At 41.6% G+C, this 21103-nt stretch overlaps 1 protein-coding gene across 1 annotated transcript in view; it reads right to left on the bottom strand.

Annotated features, from left to right (window-relative positions):
- LOC126088480 (sialin-like) overlaps window positions 1-21103 on the bottom strand; it is a 281989-nt gene that overhangs the window by 99098 nt on the left and 161788 nt on the right. Inside the window, exon 6 of the mRNA XM_049906622.1 lies at window positions 20483-20606. Coding sequence (XP_049762579.1) covers window positions 20483-20606 — 124 coding nt within the window. The remainder of the gene's footprint in view (window positions 1-20482; window positions 20607-21103) is intronic.

The following is a 21103-nucleotide window of genomic DNA, read 5'->3' on the forward strand; positions in this document are numbered from 1 at the left end:
ACCAAAATGCTCAGAAAATTCCAGTGGCAAATGTTACAAGAAAGTGATGTGCATTATGGAGAGGTTAACTGTAGAAATTCTGGCAAAATGCATTTGAGAGAATAACAGGTAACAATATGACTTCCTGCAAAGTGACCAGGATGGAAAAATCAAAGGAATTCATGCCCATTTGGAGGTATACATTTTGTTGTTATTCTCATGCACTATATGTGAATGGAACACAAACAGGTGGAACTGATAGTGGCACATACAGTACCCACTGACAGATACCTTAACACTGCTTTCGGAGAGTAGACATACAAACTACAACCAGCTTTTGTCATCTGTAAACTGTAGATAACAGCTTGTTTAGTAGTAAGACAAAGACATTGATTCTGTGCTTGTGAAAAAATGCAGGTTAAATTTCATGATGCAAAACATTATTGAATGGACACTGTAGCAGTTCGCCTTCCTTATCTCTTCATTGATCGTCCTTGGTGTCGATGTACTGGCTGAAAAAATAGGGGTGAGAGTGCAGTACTGTCTACTTTAAATGATGTAATCGACAGGTCCACATTTGTGTTTCACTGTTGTTTACTTTCACTATTCACAACACCCCAATAATACACAGTTTTTTGGCCACTGCACAATTGTTTAACTTTCGATAGGCCTCATTAATAGGTTTCAGGTGAACATCCACACACTGCTACAATAGTTTCCTGTTGAACATCTACCAGCAGTAAAAACCTAACCACAAAGTTCACATTTCTTCAAGAATTGTTTTAACACACGGCCTATTGGTGTAACACTTATTTCACTACGATAACGTTGGAAGATGAAGAAGTGAATTAAAATCTGTGTCACATTCAGGACTCGAACGTGGGTCTTCTTGCTTACTAGGCAGATATACTGACCATTACACCACCGCAGCATTATAGTCAACATAAAGTGAAATACCCTCCCCAACACAAACTCCAATTTACATCTCCCCTTATATTGTCACTATTCTTGACGTATAAACAAATATAAATTCTATCTAAAAACAAAGATGATGTAACTCACCAAACGAAAGCGTTGGTATGTTGATAGAGAGACTAACAAACACAAACACACACACAAAATTCAAGCTTTCGCAACCCACGGTTGCTTCATCAGGAAAGAGGGAAGGAGAGGGAAAGATGAAAGGATGTGGGTTTTAAGGGAGAGGGTAAGGAGTCATTCCAATCCCGGGAGCGGAAAGACTTACCTTAGGGGGAAAAAGGGACAGGTATACACTAGCACACACACACACAAATCCATCTGCACATATACAGACACAAGCAGACATATGTAAAGACAAAGAGTTTGGGCAGAGATCTCTTGAATTATACAATACTTTTTTACAATTTGTTATAAAAATGAAGGAAAAGAAGTAAACAATATTGTGTATAAATTTCATTGATATACTGTTAGCAGTTTTTGAGAAAATGTTCCTCAAAGATGAAAATTTTAAGGTTACAGAAAATGGCTTCCAAAGTTTTTCTAATACATTCATGCCCCATATGATGGATTATCCGCAGCCTCTTCTTTTTCCAGTGTTAGTTTCCTTTTCACTGGTCTTTCCTTCCCTTTGCTGCATGTTGCAGACTTTTGTCTCTTCTTCTTGTACCTCTTAGTCTTTCTTCATCAATTAGGCACAGTGTGGAAATGGTGTTGTGTCCTAGTTGGAAACCTAAGCATTTCATCTCATCACATTTGATAATGTTTCCTTCATTGTATGTTGCCACTGCATCATACACTCCAAAATCCAATGTTTTTATCTGTACAAACACTCTTTTGGGAATCCTAATCCAAATTAAATTATTTACATTTTCATTTGGATTTAGTGTTTTCCCATGTAAACACTTTTCCAATAAACTTGGCTGTGATAAATCTCTGAATATGGGCTTAATTACATCAATTACAGCATTTGGCAAACTGTTTTTTTGGGCATATTCCTTTCCTGATTGGTACCTACACCATGAGTCATCACCTGTGGGGCACAGTGCATATTGTGGGTGCTCATTTGTTGATGCAGTATGAAAAAATAATGCCCATACTGCTGAGGGAATATGGAATAGTTGTAGGTAAACAACTAGAATTCTCTCGGATACAGATGTATTCACACTTAGCTTCTATACAGATACAAGTCCGGAGGCTAACTGCCGTTAGCATCCAACATTCTGCCCCAAAGCCCTCTCCTCAAAGATAGCACACTTACGCACAGAACAAATATCGATATTTATGGCGCTCTATGCCACATAGCCCCCCCCCCCCCCCCCCCCCGCCCCCGCACAGTATGGAGTACGTCCCTGTGAATGGGGGGGGGGGGGGTGAAAAGTTGGGAAGGTAACGCACAGTTCTTCTGCGTCAGGTGGAAGCGGTCGACTGGTAGGAGACCGGGGGGTGAAACCCGGTACGTCGACGGTGAAGTCAGCAAGCGACGCCGGCGGCTGAAGACGACGTCCCATCCTGGAGTGGAGGTGTAGCACTTCGTCAGCCGGCAGGCAGAGAATCACCTTGCCAAAAGGCCTAACAAAGGCACGCAAATTGCCACACGCAGCACTTCTGCTCAATTTAAAGCGGCGCACCACATGAGATTCTGCACTTCCTCCCTCAGTATTGTCACATGCGAGTACCACACACACCGTATCGCCGCCTACGACAACAGATAATTTATGTATGTCATCAGGGTGCACATGTGTTGTGAATTCTTGGATGGCACCTGTACGAGCAATGGTAGGGAGGCAGGGAGGTGTGGGAAAGCCATGGCAGGGGGAAGCATCTGCTAAGAGGGGGGTGGCAGGTGCACTGGACTGCGCAGGAGACAACCTCGGGCGATCAGCTGACAGACGAGGGAGCGTGACCAAAGGCAACGAGGAGCCAGCGTGGAATGAACGGCGTGACAAAGAGCTGTCACACAAAGATGGTAACACAATGGTAGAATCCGAGTGGTTGGCAGTTCGACTGCGAGGGCTGTGAGGAGTGAAGCCCCGAAAAGATTGGCCACTCGAATTAGATGAATGCGGAGAAGGAGCAGTGCTCGGCAGAGAAGCACGCTGTGGAGAATCAATACCCAAATGCATGGTGTGGGAAGATGGATGGCCGCTCGAAGCAGGAGTGGGAGAAATAGGGGCACAATCAGGGAGGTTCACCTGAGGCTCAATGAAAGCTGGTTTCACTCGGTTGAGTGAGACCGTGGTTACAGAGTCTTTTATGAGGAGATCCATGTTATTCTCAGAGTGTTTGATGACCTTGTAAGGACCTGTGTAGGGCGACTGAAGCGGGGCTTTGACTGAGTCGTCTCTGAGAAACACGTACTCACAAGAGTCTAGCGTGCGCGGTACGTACACGCGCGGAAGTGTATGAGCAGCCGGAGGTGGCGGCTGAATTTTGCTGCAGTGCAAGCGCACTCACTCGAGAAGTGAAGGGAGTTCAGAGGGCCGTGGAAGTGGGGTCGGAGTGACTAATTCTCCAGGCAAAACCAGAGGTTGGCTATACACAAACTCGGCTATGGAACCCTTGAGGTCTTCCTTGAAGTCGCATGAAGGCCAAGAAGCACGATGGGCAGTGCCTCTGTCCATAGTGAGTCATGGCAACGCAGGGCAGACTTTAAGGTGCGATGCCATCACTCAACAAGCCCATTGCTTTGGGGGTGGTATGCAGAAGTATGAATTTTGACAATACCACACATTTTACATAAGTCAGAGAAAACTGAAGACTCGAATTGTTGGCCCTGATCAGTGGTGAGGTAAACAGGTGAGCCAAATCTAGAGATCCATGAATCTAAGAATGCTCGACTTACTGTCTCGGAGGTAATGTTCGGAATAGGCACAGCCTCAGCCCACCGAGTCATCCTGTCAATAGCTGTAAACAAGTAACGGAAACCCTCGGAGGGGGGCAAAGGGCCTACGAGGTCGACATGAACATGGTGAAACCGGCCTGGCGGTTGGGCAAAACAGCCAAGGGGTGGAGAAGTGTGCCTGGAAACTTTGTTCTGTTGACACACCATGCATGCCCTTGCCCAAGACTGACAGTCACGGCGCATGTCTCTCCAGACAAACCGTTCAGCTACCAGACGGGTGGAAGCTTTGACACCGGGGTGTGCTAATGTGTGTAGTTTGTCAAAGACCTGGCATTGAAGGGGCTTAGGAATGAATGGCTGCAACGTACCAGTCGATTCATCACACCACACTAAGTCAGTTATGCCAGGGAAAGTAGAGCGTACCGGTTGGAGAGAGGAGCTGTGGTCTGAAATTAACTGCATGGTATCGGGGTCTGCTGATTGCAACCGAGGTAGGTCCGTTAAGTCAATTAAGGTTGTGACAGCACCAACACGCGAGAGAAAATCAGCGACTACACTGTCCGCTCCTCAGATGTAGCGAATGTCATTTGTAAATTACAAGATGTAATCGATGTGACGAAAGCGTTGTGGGGGCGGATCAGCCGCAGGATTTTTTATGGCAGGAACCAACGGCTTGTGATCAGTGAGCACATAGAAATCTCGTCCCTCTACATCAGTTCTGAAGTGTCTTATGGCCTCATAAACTGCAAGTAATTCTCTGTCGAATGCTGAGTATTTCTTCTGCGCGTTGTTTAGCTTTTTTGAGAAAAACTGCAGGGGGGTCATAACATCGTTGTATGTGTGACTCAGTACTGCGCCGATAGCATTGTCACTAGCGTCAGTAGTGATAAACATTGTGGCGTCCGCCCGTGGGTGAGCAATAGTGACAGTGGAGGCCAACAGCTGTTTGAGTTCATTAAATGCCTTGTCCATGTCTGATGTCCATGGTACCTGGCGGGTGCCAGAAGTTTGTGGGCCAGCGAGAGCATCTGTGAAAGGAGCCTGCACCGCAGAAGCGGCTGGCAAATGTTTCCGGTAATAATTAACTGTTCCGATGAACCAGCGTAATTCCCTATAGGTCTCATGGCGTAGCATCTTGAGAACAGGCTTGATTTTGTCCTGTGGTGGTGTCAGACCGTCCAATGATACAACATAACTTAGAAATGTGATGAATGACTGGTGCAATTGAGTCTTTTTATTGTTCAGTTCAATACCAGCGGCCGCTAAAATATCTGTCATGACTTGAACACGCTCCTCACTCTGTTCCAAAGTAGAAGCAAAAACCAATATGTCATCCATGTATACGAAATAAAAGTCTAGATGGGATAAAGTTTGATTGGTGAAACGCTGCCACGTTTGTGGGGCGTTTTTCAACCCAAACGGCATAAATTTGTATTGGAACAGCCCGAAGGGAGTGGTTATGGCAGTCTTTTCAATGTCCTCCGGAGCCATAGGAATCTGATGAAATGCGCGCTTACAGTCCAAAACAGAGAAGTACTTTGCACCTGCGAGCGCATGATTGAAGTCTGCGATATGTGGGACCGGATATTTATCAGTGATGGTGCGGGCATTTAAATGCCTATAGTCTCTGACCATACGCCAAGTATCGTCTTTCTTTTGGTCAAACAGGATAGGACTAGCCCAGCAACCGGAAGAAGGTTCAATTATTCCCTTTTTTAACAGGTCGTCCAATTGTTCTTTTGCAATTTTCATAAATTCTGGCTTGAGGCGGCGTGAACGTTGCGATATGGGCGGCCCATCGGTTAGACATAACCGATGAACTGTGCCGTTAGTGACTACTGCAATACGTGGTGCAGCACGACATTCAAATGTCCATGAAGCAGAGCAGGCAGTGGCAGACGGGCCAAGCTGTGGCGCGGAGGGCACGGAAGTACAGGTGTGCCACCCGCTCGTAGGCTGCGTAAAGGCCGCACACGTGTTAACATGGGCGAGGTTGATGCACTGGTTCTTGGTAGCGGGCCGTGCCGCTACGAGCGCTGTAGGCACGAGTGGGCGTGGCCGGACAGCAGATGGCCGTAGTTCATTGCCACGAGCTTGGCAAGTTAATTGTCCATTCGGAACGCAAGGAGCATGAGCACTCAGGAATACCCTATCATTACAAAAGGGGGTGCTGACACAGTTCACAGAGTTCACAACATTGTCGTTAACGTGCGCGGGCACGGGAACACCAGATTGGCAAGGACTGACCTTGTCTGTTACCGACGAGTCGTCTGCTTGTAGTGCCGTGAGGCGTTGTTGTGTGGAGGCCAACTCGTGGTGTATGTCGCGGGGATGCAGCAGCATTTCCATACGTTCCATCTGCAACTTCGAAGACTTGGCGCACTCCACTAGCCACTTGTTTGTCCAAGATTGCAGCTCCAAGGATAAGTTTACACACTTCTTAGCACAGCACACATGTTTGGTGTTAGCCGAACTGTCACTCGGCGAAGCGAAAGGAATATGTTTGTTAAGGGAAGGGTAAAACACAGTATTTTGCACAAAATCTAGTGACAACTGATAGTGCTTGAGGAAACCAATTCCGAGAATAGGTTCTTCAATTGTTGACACTAGAAACGTCCACTCCAGCTTGCACTCGGGTGAAAGTTTCACTGTATACAAAGTGGAACCCGAACACTGTAGGGTAGACAAGTTCACTGCACAAAGTACTGTTTTGTGTGGTTGCACTTTATTGGTTGCTAGGCGAACCGGCAGCAAAGAGACGTCTGCGCCAGTGTCTACCAGACAACATACACCTGATCGTAAATCGCGAACATAGACTCGACCACACTTACTGTTATTGCAACGGAGTGCAACGTGGGATGGTGCCTGTTGTTTACATCGCAGGAGGTGGCTCGGTGACTGGCATTTGCGAGCTTGCTCCCCGAATCTCGCGTGGAAGAAACAGTAAGGTTGGGCGGGCCTGTGCTACTGTGGGTAGTTGCTAGGTGACGGAGTATGTGCCCCAGAGTCTTCCACAGAGGCCGATGCACTGTTGTTGCGAGGAGTTGAAGGTGCAGGCAGGGCGGCTAATTTAAAAAACTTGTTATTAGCAGCACCAGACAAGGGCGTGGCGTCAGAAAGTGTCTTAGTGCAGTCACGTCCAGAATGCAGTGCACGGAGCTCACGTTGCCTGGTGGAGTATGCTCTGTCGGCGGCGCGTAAACATTCATTTACTGGCCTATCTTCATACGCAGAGATTGCAGTCTGGACAGGCAAAGGCAGCTTTTGAGTCCAGATTTCTGTGAGCGTGTCATTAGGCATAACTTGCTCATCGACGAGAAGACGGATACACCGCCACAGCTGGGACGGAGACCTGTCGCCGAGACGCTCCTCGTAGATGAGCTGTCGCACATTTTCTCTCCTGGTTTTAGAGACGCGCTCCAGTATCGTCTGTTTCGCCACAGCATACTTCCCTGCTAGGGGGGGTGCTTTGACCAGATCGTAAATTAAATCGACGCGGTCGTGAAGATGGTTCATGAGGCAGGTGAAGCGTGCGTCATCGTCCAAAGCACAGACATTGAATGTTTGTTCAACCAGGTTAAACCAGAACTCCGGGTGAGCGGGTTTGAAGTCTGGTAGGAGGTGCGCCTATTACTTCGGATGGAAGTAGAGCATGCAGAAGATTGCGAATTATTGGCGTCCCGTAATGCGGGAATCGCAAAATCCACTTGACGCCGGGGGGAAGGCTGAGAAGCGACGGACGCTCGAACGGTGTGAGGATCGTAGTCAAAATGTGCATTCCCATTGATGTGGTAGTTCGGAGAGAAGCCACAAGTGCTTAAGTACGCCAGCGAATGTCCGTTATGCACACAGTATTCACTCGACCGTGAGTGGTGGGGCTGGTTGTAGATGTCGGAGTAATTACTGTCCAGCACAGAATTGTTGACCTGATTAGAAGCAACACAAGGATCCCGCACACGTCCACTAGGATGCACACTCTGTGTGATATTTGCTGTTTGGCGAGCATTGAACACCTGTTGACTAGCCGGCGCGGAAGGATACACACGTGGCGGGAACTGATTCGAGTTTGAATTTACTACTGGATTTTCCAAAGTAGCAAAACCACGCTCGACGCCACGAACTGTATTGAATTGTGTGTTCGACACAGGAGTAGGAATGTTCCGACCAACACTCTGTGGAGAACACGTGGGAAGGTCCAGGCTAACAAAGCCAGAGTCCACGACCGTTGGCGGTTGGAAGAAACTGGCGGCACTCGATGAATTCCACTACATGTTCTGGCTGAAGGATTCCGAATATTCTTGCAGCATGTCCACTACGATGGCAGGAGTGCTGGAGAGACGTTGCTGGAATCCGGACGGCGGTGAATGCTGAAAGGCCATTGTCTGGAGCTGAACAAAGGCCCTCGCGATCGCGGAGAAACCCGACGCGGTAGGTGCGTAAATAACCTTCGGGCGGTAACGCGGACGCCTATTACACAAAAACGGGGTCACTAGTGAGGGAATATGGAATAGTTGTAGGTAAACAACTAGAATTCTCTCAGATACAGATGTATTCACACTTAGCTTCTACACAGATACAAGTCCGGAGGCTAACTGCCGTTAGCGTCCAACATCCTGCCCCAAAGCCCTCTCCTCAAAGATAGCACACTTGCGCACAGAACAAATATCGATATTTATGGCACTCTACGCCACACTGCTCTCCTCATATGCTCAATGCTTCTTGTATTTTGTCTAATTGCACACCCATAATACCTCTGCAATCTATCAACTGCTTCATCTGTCAATCTTCCTCTTCCTCCGAGGGACTTACCATCATTAAGCTGCTTTAGTTTGCTTAAGTGAGCCCCCATGCGCTACTGCACATGTCCAATGCACTCCTGTTTTTTAATGTGAATTTTATTGCCGTAAGGTTTGAGTTCCTCTACAGCTTTATATCCCTTAGAATCACCATCTTCTAGAAGTTAGTGTATCGTACATTATACCACTCCTGTGATCTGGAAAAAACTGCTTTCACTCCCTCTACTTCCATCGGTCCACTCGTGCCGTGAAAATTTGCTTCACAACTTTCACTATGTTCGTCCTTGGTATTGCCCTTACATCTACAATGTTTTGAGAGAATAGCAACGTCAATTACTTTGCAACTGTCTCCACTGGTAGCTGTTACAACTCCATTTAGAGATTTATGATCTCTACGTTGCCATGATCCATCTAAAGCAACAGTTAAATCTCTACATTTCCCATTATCTGTCACAGCTTCTTCAAGTGCTTTCTTCATTGTTGCTTGAGCAATATCTTCAGCGGAAGACCCCACCAATCCATTATAAAATCCAAACTTGGTTGGTGGTTTTGGCAAGTTCATAATTCCAAATAACTTTGTCCCTGCAGGACTGCCCTTGCGAATGCAACGTAAGCCATAAACTAGCCTAATATTTATATCATACACCTTCTTTCCACTATTACCACTATGAGGAATACTGTTAGAATTAGAAAACAAAACTTCTGCAGCGCATTTGTTACACTTCAATAACATTTTACATGCCAAACCAATGTGTGAAGTAATTTTCAATTCCACTCCTCTTTCTTTGCAAACTTGGCATAATATGTTATGTTTCAAAATATTAGAAAGCAAGGAAAAGTTAATTATTTCATTCACATCATTACTGTCACTTTCATAGTTTTCAAATTTTTCTTTGCTGTCACAAAGTTTTTTATTGATTGGCGACTCCATGTTGTCTTGTGCACTACGACCAGGTAACAGGTATACTTGAAAAAAGAGACAGCATTGGTCATATATTTTTCTATTGCAAAATCGATTTTCTGTCACTGAGTGACCATCTTCAGTGCTATATTGTATAACAAATTGGGATGCACTGTTGTCACTAAGCTTACGGCAATCACATAGTCTATGTGATTGCCGTAAGCTTAGTGACAACAGTGCATCCCAATTTGTTATACAATATAGCACTGAAGATGGTCACTCAGTGACAGAAAATCGATTTTGCAATAGAAAAATATACGACCAATGCTGTCTCTTTTTTCAAGTATACAAAGTTTCTTGCTGGAAGAAGTACTATCACATTCATTTGGAGCAGTCGGTGAAGTAGTCTGAGCAGCATCTCCCTTCGAAACAACAAAAGATTTCTTCTTCCACTCATTGTGCCTTATCTCAAACACTCGATTGCTGAAACGGGGCATACTGATATCCACAAACCAAATATGTAAAACAGGTACGAGCAAAATTCGTCAAATACGCAAAGTTGAACAGCTAAACAACACAAAGCAAACTCCACAAGTCAACAAACACGGTATAGCGTTTATGTTTACCAATATGAACAGTCACTTGTCACAGAGATAAAGCCATACAACATTGGAAAACAAAACACTGTCTAATTCCGCAGCCAGTGAGCAGCACCGTAAGAGGCGACACACAAAATCGCTACAACAGTTTACGCAGCGCCTCAACTTTGCAGCGATAAAAAACACACTTAGAATTCACTTAGAAGGGTGAAACTTGATTTGTTTTATTCAGAATACTCCAAATAATTTTGTAATGAAAAAAACCAAAGAACGTTAATTTTGACATTTTCATCATTCCAGCTCCCTTTAAGTTACCAAACAATTATTTATTTCACCCTGTAACAAAGATACTAACTAGGAATAGTCAAAATAAATTAGAAAATCAAATAGATAAATAAAAATAAGCACAAAATTAAATCTGGTGTTATATTCTTTAAAATTGAGAGCCAACCTTTCTCTTTTATGAAAATACAGATAATACTCAAGTACATTAATGGTAATTAGTCAGAAATGGAAAAATGAATTTTAAGGAGGCAAATGATAAAACAAGAGGGGAAATAAAAATATCCCCGGTCACTTCATCACAACACATTATATTGGATGCTCATCTGGGAAATTAGGCACATGTAAAACTAGTAAATTACCAGGAGCCTTTCATTCATTCCTTTATTACACAAGAAAATGTACTACTGGCCTATGGTCACAATATTTTAATTTAAACAATCTAGATTTTGAATTCCAAGACCTCATTCTGGTCTTACTGTTTCAAAGTCAAGATTGCAAACCATTCGCATGAATTGTATACAGATGAATGGAAAAATTGGTAGAAGCTGACCTGAGGGAGATCAGTTTGCATTCCAGAAAAATGTAAAAACACGTGAACCAATACTGACCCTAAAACTTATCGTAGGAGAGGGTGTGATGGTTCGCGCACTTTATTTTTTTCATTCGTTTGTTGTCCACTTTTTTCGACGTACTGCATTGCTATACTGGCTGCAAAATCACAGGTGGAGGTCAAACAGGGACTACTTTAAATGATGTAGCTGACAGGTGCCTATTTGCATTTCACAGTTGTTTACTTTCACTGTTCACAACCCCCAATATACACATTTAATACAGCCAGTTCACTATTGTCTAACTTTTGATAAACCTCATTAATAGTTTGCAGGCAAATATCCACAGACTGCTACAATAGTTTACTACTGAACATCTATGAGCAGTAAAAACCCAACTACACAGTTCTTGAAGAATAACACGGTACATATGGAACAGACACTGTCATTGTTTTAACACATGGTCTAATTGTGTTTCACTTAATTCACAGATACATTGTTGGTGATCTAACCAATACAGGCTCCTCGTCTGAAACTCGGCCATGGACTGACTGTCTTGGGACCAAAAATCAGACCCTTGTATATCCTCACAATAATATGTACTGAAACTACACATTGTTTGGAGTTAAATTTACAGAAATAGCAATTAAAAATTAACTCCTTCAATTAACTGAATACACTGAAAAATTGGTTTTTTTAAGTTTCCTCTAGTACAGGAGTTTAGCCAAATTATTTGTTTAAATCATGAAATTAACATTTGTAGTTACGCAAACAATACTTTTGACAAAACTGTTAATTACTCTGGAATTATACTTTTGACAAAACTGTTAATTACTCTGGAATTAATTAAGCACTGGCTTTGCTAACATGTTTTAGAAGAGAGCCAAATGGATACTTTAAGATTACTAGTATTTCATCTTCCAAATGTTTATAATTATTATAGAATTTATATTTGTTATAAGTCAACAACGGAATTTGAGTTACAAAACAATTACTGATTTCGCCCTATACTGAAAGATACTAGCTAGGAATTGAAAAAGATTTTGAATATTGTTTATGTGAACTAACAGATAGTAAAATTATAATTGCATTTATGTATAGGTCCCCATCTGGCAATTTTGAATTGTTCTCTGAAAATTTGGAAAATCTTAACTATCTAAATAGTCAACCAAAATACATAATTGTGCTTAAGATTTCAATGTTAATTCAAGTACAACCGTAAAAAGGGCAGTAACTTATTAATCTGTTAAAAACACACAATACGGAAATGCCAAACGAAAGCGCTGGCACGTTGATAGCCACACAAAGAAACACAAACATACACACAAAATTCTAGCTTTCGCAACCAGCGGTTGCTTTGTCAGGAAAGAGGGAAGGAGAGGGAAAGACGAAAGGATGTGGGTTTTAAGGGAGAGGGGATATGTCTGCTTGTGTCTGTATATGTGTGGATGGACATGTGTGTGTGTGCGCGAGTGTATACCCGTCCTTTTTTCCCCCTAAGGTAAGTCTTTCTGCTCCCGGGATTGGAATGACTCCTTACCCTCTCCCTTAAAACCCACATCCTTTCGTCTTTCCCTCTCCTTCCCTCTTTCCTGATGAAGCAACTGCTGGTTGCGAAAGCTAGAATTTTGTGTGTATGTTTGTGTGTCTATCGACGTGCCAGCGCTTTCGTTTGGTAAGTCACATCATCTTTGTTTTTAGATATATTTTTCCCACGTGGAATGTTTCCCTCTATTATATACTATATGGAAATGTGTGTACAAGATACCACCAGACACGGCAGCAAAAGTGAAAGTACTATAGACCAAATATTCACTGACAAATCAAAATGCGGCTTTAAATCTGAGGTATTGGATACAGGTTTCTCTGATCATCAAACAGCTGAATTGACTTTAGAGAAATCTCACGAGAAAAGTGGCAATATAAGATATATTGAGAGAAGATTAATTAATGGTGACAGCAATAGGGGCTTTAATCTAATGTTAAGATGTGTAAAGTGGGACACGGAAAGCAATAGTTATGTAGGTATAAAATTCAACAAGTTCTTGTCAAATTATAAATACTGCTATAATATTTCATTCCCTCTGAAGAGAATGAAAATAAACAAAAATAAAATTCATGAATAACAAGTGAAATCAAAGAGTCATCAGAAAGTCTTACAGTCCTATATAAGTGTGCAAAGCAAAATATTATCTTGAAACCATATGTAAAGTGTAATAGGAAAAAGCACAGGAAAGCCATAGTTGCTGCAAAAAAGAAGCACAATGATTCATATATCAGAAAGGATAATAACAAAATAAAAATCTATGTGGAAAGTTATTAATAATCATACAGGCAATCATGAAAAGGCAAGTAATAAAATCACCATAAAACACAAAAATGAAATTGTTGACGATCCTCTTCTAATAGCTAATATATTTAATGATTATTATATTAATGTAGCCCAAAACCTGATCACCACTAAATATAATCCAAAGACAAAGGTAATAACTCCAATAAATGAAAGGACAATGTACCTACATCCTGTAACCCCAAAGAAGTACAAACAGCTATCAGTAAACTAAAGATTAAAAGGACCTGTGGATTTGATGGTATCCCTGACAAAATTATTAGATATAGAACCGATAATGTTGTCTCTCAACTTGTGAACATAATCAATGACTCCTTCGAAAATGGTGTGTTTCCAAGTAAACTTAAGCAATCAACAGCACTACCCATTTATAAATCATATTTAACTGATAGGAAACAAAGAGTACAAATTTCTCAGGATGGAAATGTGTACCATTCTGAATATAAAAGAGTTAATTATGGGGTTCCCCAGGGCTCAGCATTGGGACCATAGTTATTCTTGATTTTTATTAATGACCTACCGCAACAGTTTTCAACAGCTGATACCATATTATTTGCTGATGATACCAGCTTAATTATAAAAGGGAAGAATGATGATGAACTGCAGCAAAAAGTCGACAAAACAGCAGAAGTGGAAAAAAAAAAAAAAAAAAAAAAAAAAAAAAAAAAAAAAAAAAAAAACTTTAAAGACAAATGACTAGCTGTATGGATTAACTTCAACCATATAAGGAACAAAAATAGGACCAATGTAAAATTCACATTATCGATTAGCCAAATTCAGCAAAAGAATCGAATAAAATTTTTAGGATTATGGATGGATGAGCATCTAAGATGGGAAAAACACGTAGAAATGCTTAACAAAAGATTAAGCAAGTACTATTACATATTAAGAGTGCTTAAAGATTGCTGCAATACTGAAACAGTGTTAAGTGCTTATTACGCACAAATGCATAGTCTACTGAAGAATGGGCCATCAAGTTTCAGCTCTGAATAAGGAGATCCACAATTATCGAACAAGAAACATGGATGATTATCATAGGGATGTGCACAGAAAATCAATATATGAGAACAGTGCAGTTAACAAACCAAAAATTCTGTAGAGTGCATTGCCAGATAGCATGAAAAAATACCAAACATTAATACATTCAAAAAAGAACTAAAAAATCTACTAATAAACAACAGCTTCTACAGAATTAATGAATACCTGGAATTTTGATAAAATCTCTACGTCTGCTTCATAATTCTCTAAACAAAAATTCATAATTATCAACCATTCCTAGATAAAAACCAAACTTATTTTATCCATGTATGTATCTAATTATGCAACTAGCTTTTGTGCCGTATGTTACTATGCCTAGTAAACTAAAGTACAAGTATTTAATAATTTTAGTAAAATCAGTCAAGGGGTTTCTGTATGTATGTATGTATATAATTTTATAATCTAATTAAGAAGAATAATGTTTTTGTTATAAAGATTTGTTGATACCAATCATTTTGTACATGATGTAAATATGTACTATTTTATACTTTTCTGTACACTGGCAGGTCCAATATCATGAATGTGATAATATGGATGCCGAATAAATAAATAAATAAAGTTATGAAACAATCACTGATTTTGCCCAATAATGAAAGATACTAACTAGGAATTGTCAAAATAAATTAGAAAATCTATTACATACATAAAACTAAGAACAAAATTAGATCTGGTGTTATATTCTTTAAAACTGAGGACCAACCTTTCTCTTTTATGAAAATATAGATTATGCTCACGTATTTTAATACACTACTGGCCATTAAAATTGCTACACCAAGAAGAAATGCAGATGATAAACGGGTATTCATTGGACAAATATATTATACTAGAACTGACATGTGATTACATTTTCACGCAATTTAGGTGCATAGATCCTGAGAAATCAGTACCCAGAAAAACCACCTCTGGCCCTAATAATGGCCTTGATACGCCTGGGCAATGAGTCAAACAGAGCTTGGATGGCGTGTACAGGTACAGCTGCCCATGCAGTTTCAACACGATACCACAGTTCATCAAGAGTAGTGACTGTCGTATTGTGACGAGCCAGTTGCTCGGCCCCCATTGACCAGACATTTTCAATTGGTGAGAGATCTGGAGAATGTGCTGGCCAAGGCAGCAGTCAAACATCTTCTGTATCCAGAAAGGCCCGTACAGGACCTGCAACATGCGGTCGTGCATTATCCTGCTGAAATGTAGGGTTTCGCAGGGATCAAATGGAGGGTAGAGCCACGGGTCGTAACGCATCTGAAATTTAATGTCCACTGTTCCAAGTGCCGTCATTGTGAAAAGAAGGTGATCAAGACGTGTAACCAATGGCACCCCATACCATCACGCCAGGTGATACACCAGTATGGCGATGACGAATACGCGCTTCCAACGTGAATTCACTGCGATGTCGCCAAACACAGATGCAACTATCATGATGCTGTAAACAGAACCTGGAGTCATCTGAAAAAATGACGTTTTGCCATTCGTGCACCCAGGTTCATCATTGAGTACACCATCGCAGGCACTCCTGTCTGTTATGGAGCATCGAGGGTAACCGCAGCCACGGTCTCCGAGCTGATAGTCCATGCTGCTGCAAACGTCATCAAACTGTTCGTGCAGATGGTTGTTATCTTGTAAACGTCCCCATCTGTTGACTCAGGAATCAAGATGTGGCTGCACGATCCGTTACAGCCATGCGGATAAGATGCCTGTCATCTCGACTGCTAGTGATACAAGGCCACTGGGATCCAGCACGGCGTTCTGTATTACCCTCCTGAACCCACCGATTCCATATTCTGCTAACAGTCATTGAATCTCGACCAACGCAAGCTGCAATGTCGCAATACGATAAACCATGATCACGATAGGCTACAATGCCACCTTTATTAAAGTCAGAAATGTGATGGAACGCATTTCTCCTCCTTACAGGAGGCATCACAACAACGTTTCACCAGGCAACACTGGTCAACTGCTGTTTGTGTATGAGAAATCGGTTGGAAACGTTCCTCATGTCAGCACGTTGTAGGTGTCGTCAATGGCACGAACCTTGTGTGAATGCTCTGAAAAGCTAATCATTTGCATATCACAGCATCTTCTTCCTGTCGGTTAAATTTCGTGTCTATAGCATGTCATCTTCTTGGTGTAGCAATTTTAATGGCCAGTAGTGTATTAATTAGTTAAAAGTGAAAAAACTTATTTAAGAAGGCAGATGGCAAAACAAGAGGGGAAGTAAAATTATCCTGGCTTGCTTCATCACATGGGGTTGAAGAAAGGCAGACCTACATTCAAAGCATTTGTATATTTTAAAAAAGCTTTTAACAATGTTGATAGAAATATATTCTTTGAAATTTTAAAGGTAACAATGGTAAAATATAGGTAGAAAAGGGTTATCAGCAACTACTTCAGAAATTAGAGTGCAGTTAAAGTAGTTGAAAGGACATGAAAGGGAGGAGTATTTGAGAAGGAAGTTAAACACGGTGTCCTATCCATCACATTATTCAATCTGAAAGTGGACCAAGCTATGAAGGAAACCAATGAGAAATTTCGAAATGGAATTAAAATTGAGGGGGAAGAAATAAAAACTTTGAGGTTTGCTGATGATTTTGTAATTCTGCCAGAGAAGGCAAAGGACTTGGAAAGCAATTGAACAGAATGGACAGTGTCTTGAAAAGAGATTATACCAAGAACATCAGCAAAAGAACAAGAATAATGGAAGTAGTCTAATTAAATCATGTGATCGTGAGGGAGATAGATGAGGAAATGAAACACTTAAAGTAGTCGATGACTTTGTTATTTGGGCAGCGAAATAACTAATGATGCTCAAAACAGAGAGATAAAATGGCTAAAATGCTTGGCCAGTCCATTAATTAGTGCATGGTGCTACAGCAACAAGTGATTCCAAGAAAGGTTGCACACAGAAATATATTTAAAATTGAGGAAATAAAATACTGTAGAGATGCAGGCCTTATAGCTCTCTGTCAGTCTCCCATGGCAAATGTCCAATTCTTCCAGCCTAATGAGTTCTCAAGTGATAAGTTCACACACACATACTCTCTCTCTCTCTCTCTCTCTCTCTCTCTCTCTCTCTCTCTCTCTCTCCCCCTCCCTCCCACTCTCCTGTTTCCAATAAGCTTTCAATCTGTTGTAGAATAATGGAACATGTTTTGTGTTCTCGTATTATGACGTTCTTAGATAATACAAATCTCCTTCATCATAACCAACATGGATTCCGCAAACAGAGATCATGTGAAACTCAGCTCGCCCTATTTGCCCAAGAAATTCACAGTGCCGTAGACACTGGCGAGCAGATTGATGCCGTATTCCTGGACTTCAGGAAGGCATTTGATACGGTTCCGCACTTACGTTTAGTGAAAACAATACGAGCTTACGGAATATTGGACCAGGTTTGTGATTGGATTCAGGATTTCCTAGAAGAAAGAACACAACATGTCATTCTTAATGGTTCAAAATCTGCAGATGTAGAGGTAATTTCGGGAGTACCGCAAGGAAGCGTGATAGGACCTTTATTGTTTACAATATACATAAATGACTTAGTTGACAACATCGGTAGCTCCGTGAGGCTATTTGCAGATGACACGGTTGTCTACAAGAAAGTAGCAACATCAGAAGACTTGTACGTACTCCAGGAAGACCTGCAGAGGATTAATGCATGGTGCGACAGCTGGCAGCTTTCCCTAAACGTAGATAAATGTAATATAATGCGCATACATAGGGGCAGAAATCCATTCCAGTACGATTATGCCATAGGTGGTAAATCATTGGAAGCGGTAACGACCGTAAAATACTTAGGAGTTACTATCCGGAGCGATCTGAAGTGGAATGATCACATAAAACAAATAGTGGGAAAAGCAGGCGCCAGGTTGAGATTCATAGGAAGAATTCTAAGAAAATGTGACTCATTGACGAAAGAAGTAGCTTACAAAACGCTTGTTCGTCCGATTCTTGAGTATTGCTCATCAGTATGGGACCCTTACCAGGTTGGATTAATAGAAGAGATAGACATGATCCAGCGAAAAGCAGCGCGATTCGTCATGGGGACATTTAGTCAGCGCGAGAGCGTTACGGAGATGCTGAACAAGCTCCAGTGGCGGACACTTCAAGAAAGGCGTTACGCAATACGGAGAGGTTTATTGTCGAAATTACGAGAGAGCACATTCCGGGAAGAGATGGGCAACATATTACTACCGCCCACATATATCTCGCGTAATGATCACAACGAAAAGATCCGAGAAATTAGAGCAAATACGGAGACTTACAAGCACTCGTTCTTCCCACGCACAATTCGTGAATGGAACAGGGAAGGGGGGATCAGATAGTGGTACAATAAGTACCCTCCGCCACACACCGTAAGGTGGCTCACGGAGTATAGATGTAGATGTAGCTGTAGATGTTTCCCTTAGTTATCAGGCAGATGCTCGAACTGCAAACCTCTTCCAAAATATTCTTTATTAGGGATTCCTCTGTCCCAGTTTCAGCCCATAGGGAACAAAAGAGCCCTACAACGGGCCAGATATCAAACTGCCCACCTTGTCATTTGAGGCTGAAGATGAAAATTCAGAACAAGGTCTGCATTTAAGCTTTCCAGTGAATGTTCATAGGGGCACTTCTTTCAGTGTCTGTGATAGTTTGCACCACAGTCACAAGCAGGTGACTCAAACCAGATCCAATGACATGGAGAAGATGCAGTTCATCAAACATTTGAGTGATCCTGCTTGTTTTATCCAGGTGGAAAGAAGGTGGCTGAACTTAATCAGTTTTGGACAAGAATCACTTTTGTTGACAAGTCTTTGAGGATCTTCTGTTTCTTGATGAATGTAAAGAGAGCAGTTCTTTAGTTTCCTGGACTATAACCTAGCAAGGGCATTACACCATTTGACATGAGAATGGATGTTTTTTCAGAATGAAGAAGAGAGGAGACCAACATACCAGATACAAGTCTTATCATGTAGTGCAGCTGGAAACTGACCGGTCAGTTGTGGGTGCTATTTGACCATTTGGCAGAGAAATATTCAGCTGGTGATTTTGTTATGTTAAAGCAGTCACTCACAGCAGTATTTGCATTTGCTCCCTGTGAAGTTTTTGCTGGTCTTCCCAGTAAGTTATTATGGTTTTTAGGTTTAGAAGGTAGTTTATGAAGATGGCACCAGCAGGATAAGGATGTTTCTAAGGTTACATACAGGTCCTTGTGGGTAAGACACTACGGTAGTATGTAACTTCTGAACCTGCTCGTAGGTTGATAATTTGCTTATTTATTACTGTAGTGGAACATATTTCTTTCTAGCTTGTCATTTTATAAAAGTATTAATTCATCTTCTGAAGGTCTTTGGACAGTACAGTCTCCAACTCATTGACATCTCTTCCTTTTATAGTGTGGTTCTTGTCATCTGTATAGATAAAACTGCAATGTAACATTTCTGGATAGTCATAAATAAGCAAGCTGAAGAGAACTGCAGGCAGTACTGAATCCTGTGACAAGGAATTGTTACATCTTGGAATTTTATACGGAAATGTTCTGTATGGGTTTCAAAAATGTATTACCAAGAATATTTTTTATCACAGTGAAGATCTTGTAACATGGATGGTATGCCCTTGATGAGTTTAAATATAAGCCTTCTTTTAAAATAGTGGCATAAAAAGTTGAGAGATCAAGGAATACTGAGACATTCTTTGTATTCGTCTCAAATCCTTTTTCCAGATAGGCAGTCAAGGCAAGTACTGCAGTTTAAACTATGTCACAAACCAGTGATGTAGTACACTGGGACTTGAGCTTACCCAACCGGTTCAGTCTCTGGGACTGTTTCACTCACTGAATCAAACATTCGACATGCCTCCAAGTCCAACAGTTTCAAACAGTTTCACTCAGTGCACTGTTGGGCTAGCTGACTAGGGAGAAACAAGGTGTTAGAACATAATCATATCACTGGGGTTACAATAGATGCGAATGGCATCTGCCATCGAAAGGTAAGTGTCTGATTCAAGTCCTGACCAAGCATACTTAACTTGCTTACTACAGAAGTTCATCCTGAGTGCATGGGCAAAGAGTAACAGTTTTTCATTTCACTTCCCACTTTTGTCAGTTAGTGAAAACATTAATCCAGTCTCAATATTTCTAAATGGTTGTCGAATGAGTAGCTAGGTGTGTTTCAGGAAGACTCACCTTTCATGAAGGTGGGCAGCTCTGTGAGCATTGTGTAAAAGCCCCAGTTGGCTGTAAAGTTGGCCACCAGCACTGCCCATACAGGCATCGATGTCAGCAGATTCTTCCACGGGTATTCTTGGTTCTGAAACATGATATGAAACTGATGAAATTAAAGCCATATGGCTGAGTGGGAGCAACAAGTAAACTCTAAGTTCACAATCAGAGGAAAGAATGACAGTGCTCAAGGTATGATGGCAAACATGCATTATGGGGAGATCATCAGTAAAGAGTAGAAGCATATAAAAAACCCATCCTCAGTGTTAAAAACTACTGATAAATGCAGAACTAAAGAGACATCATAACTGTCACCATTACAGTCAATGTATTTTTGGAATCTTAGCTTAACCCACACTCAATGCCCATGATCACCATCTAAGACTAGTTGCCATGATGTGAATGACACGAAAGGCATCAAACATTGACCCATGACGATTGGAAGAAAGCAATATTATGTGATGACTTAAAACCATCCTGTTCTGTCAACAGATCTTACCTTGGTGCAGTATTTTAGTAATGTTTATAAAAAAGAAGTGTTTCAGCCTGAAAAATGTTACACATAAAGTAATAAGTGCAAGATAA

This window comes from Schistocerca cancellata, chromosome 6 (assembly GCF_023864275.1).
Source record: "Schistocerca cancellata isolate TAMUIC-IGC-003103 chromosome 6, iqSchCanc2.1, whole genome shotgun sequence".
Lineage (NCBI taxonomy): Eukaryota > Metazoa > Arthropoda > Insecta > Orthoptera > Acrididae > Schistocerca > Schistocerca cancellata.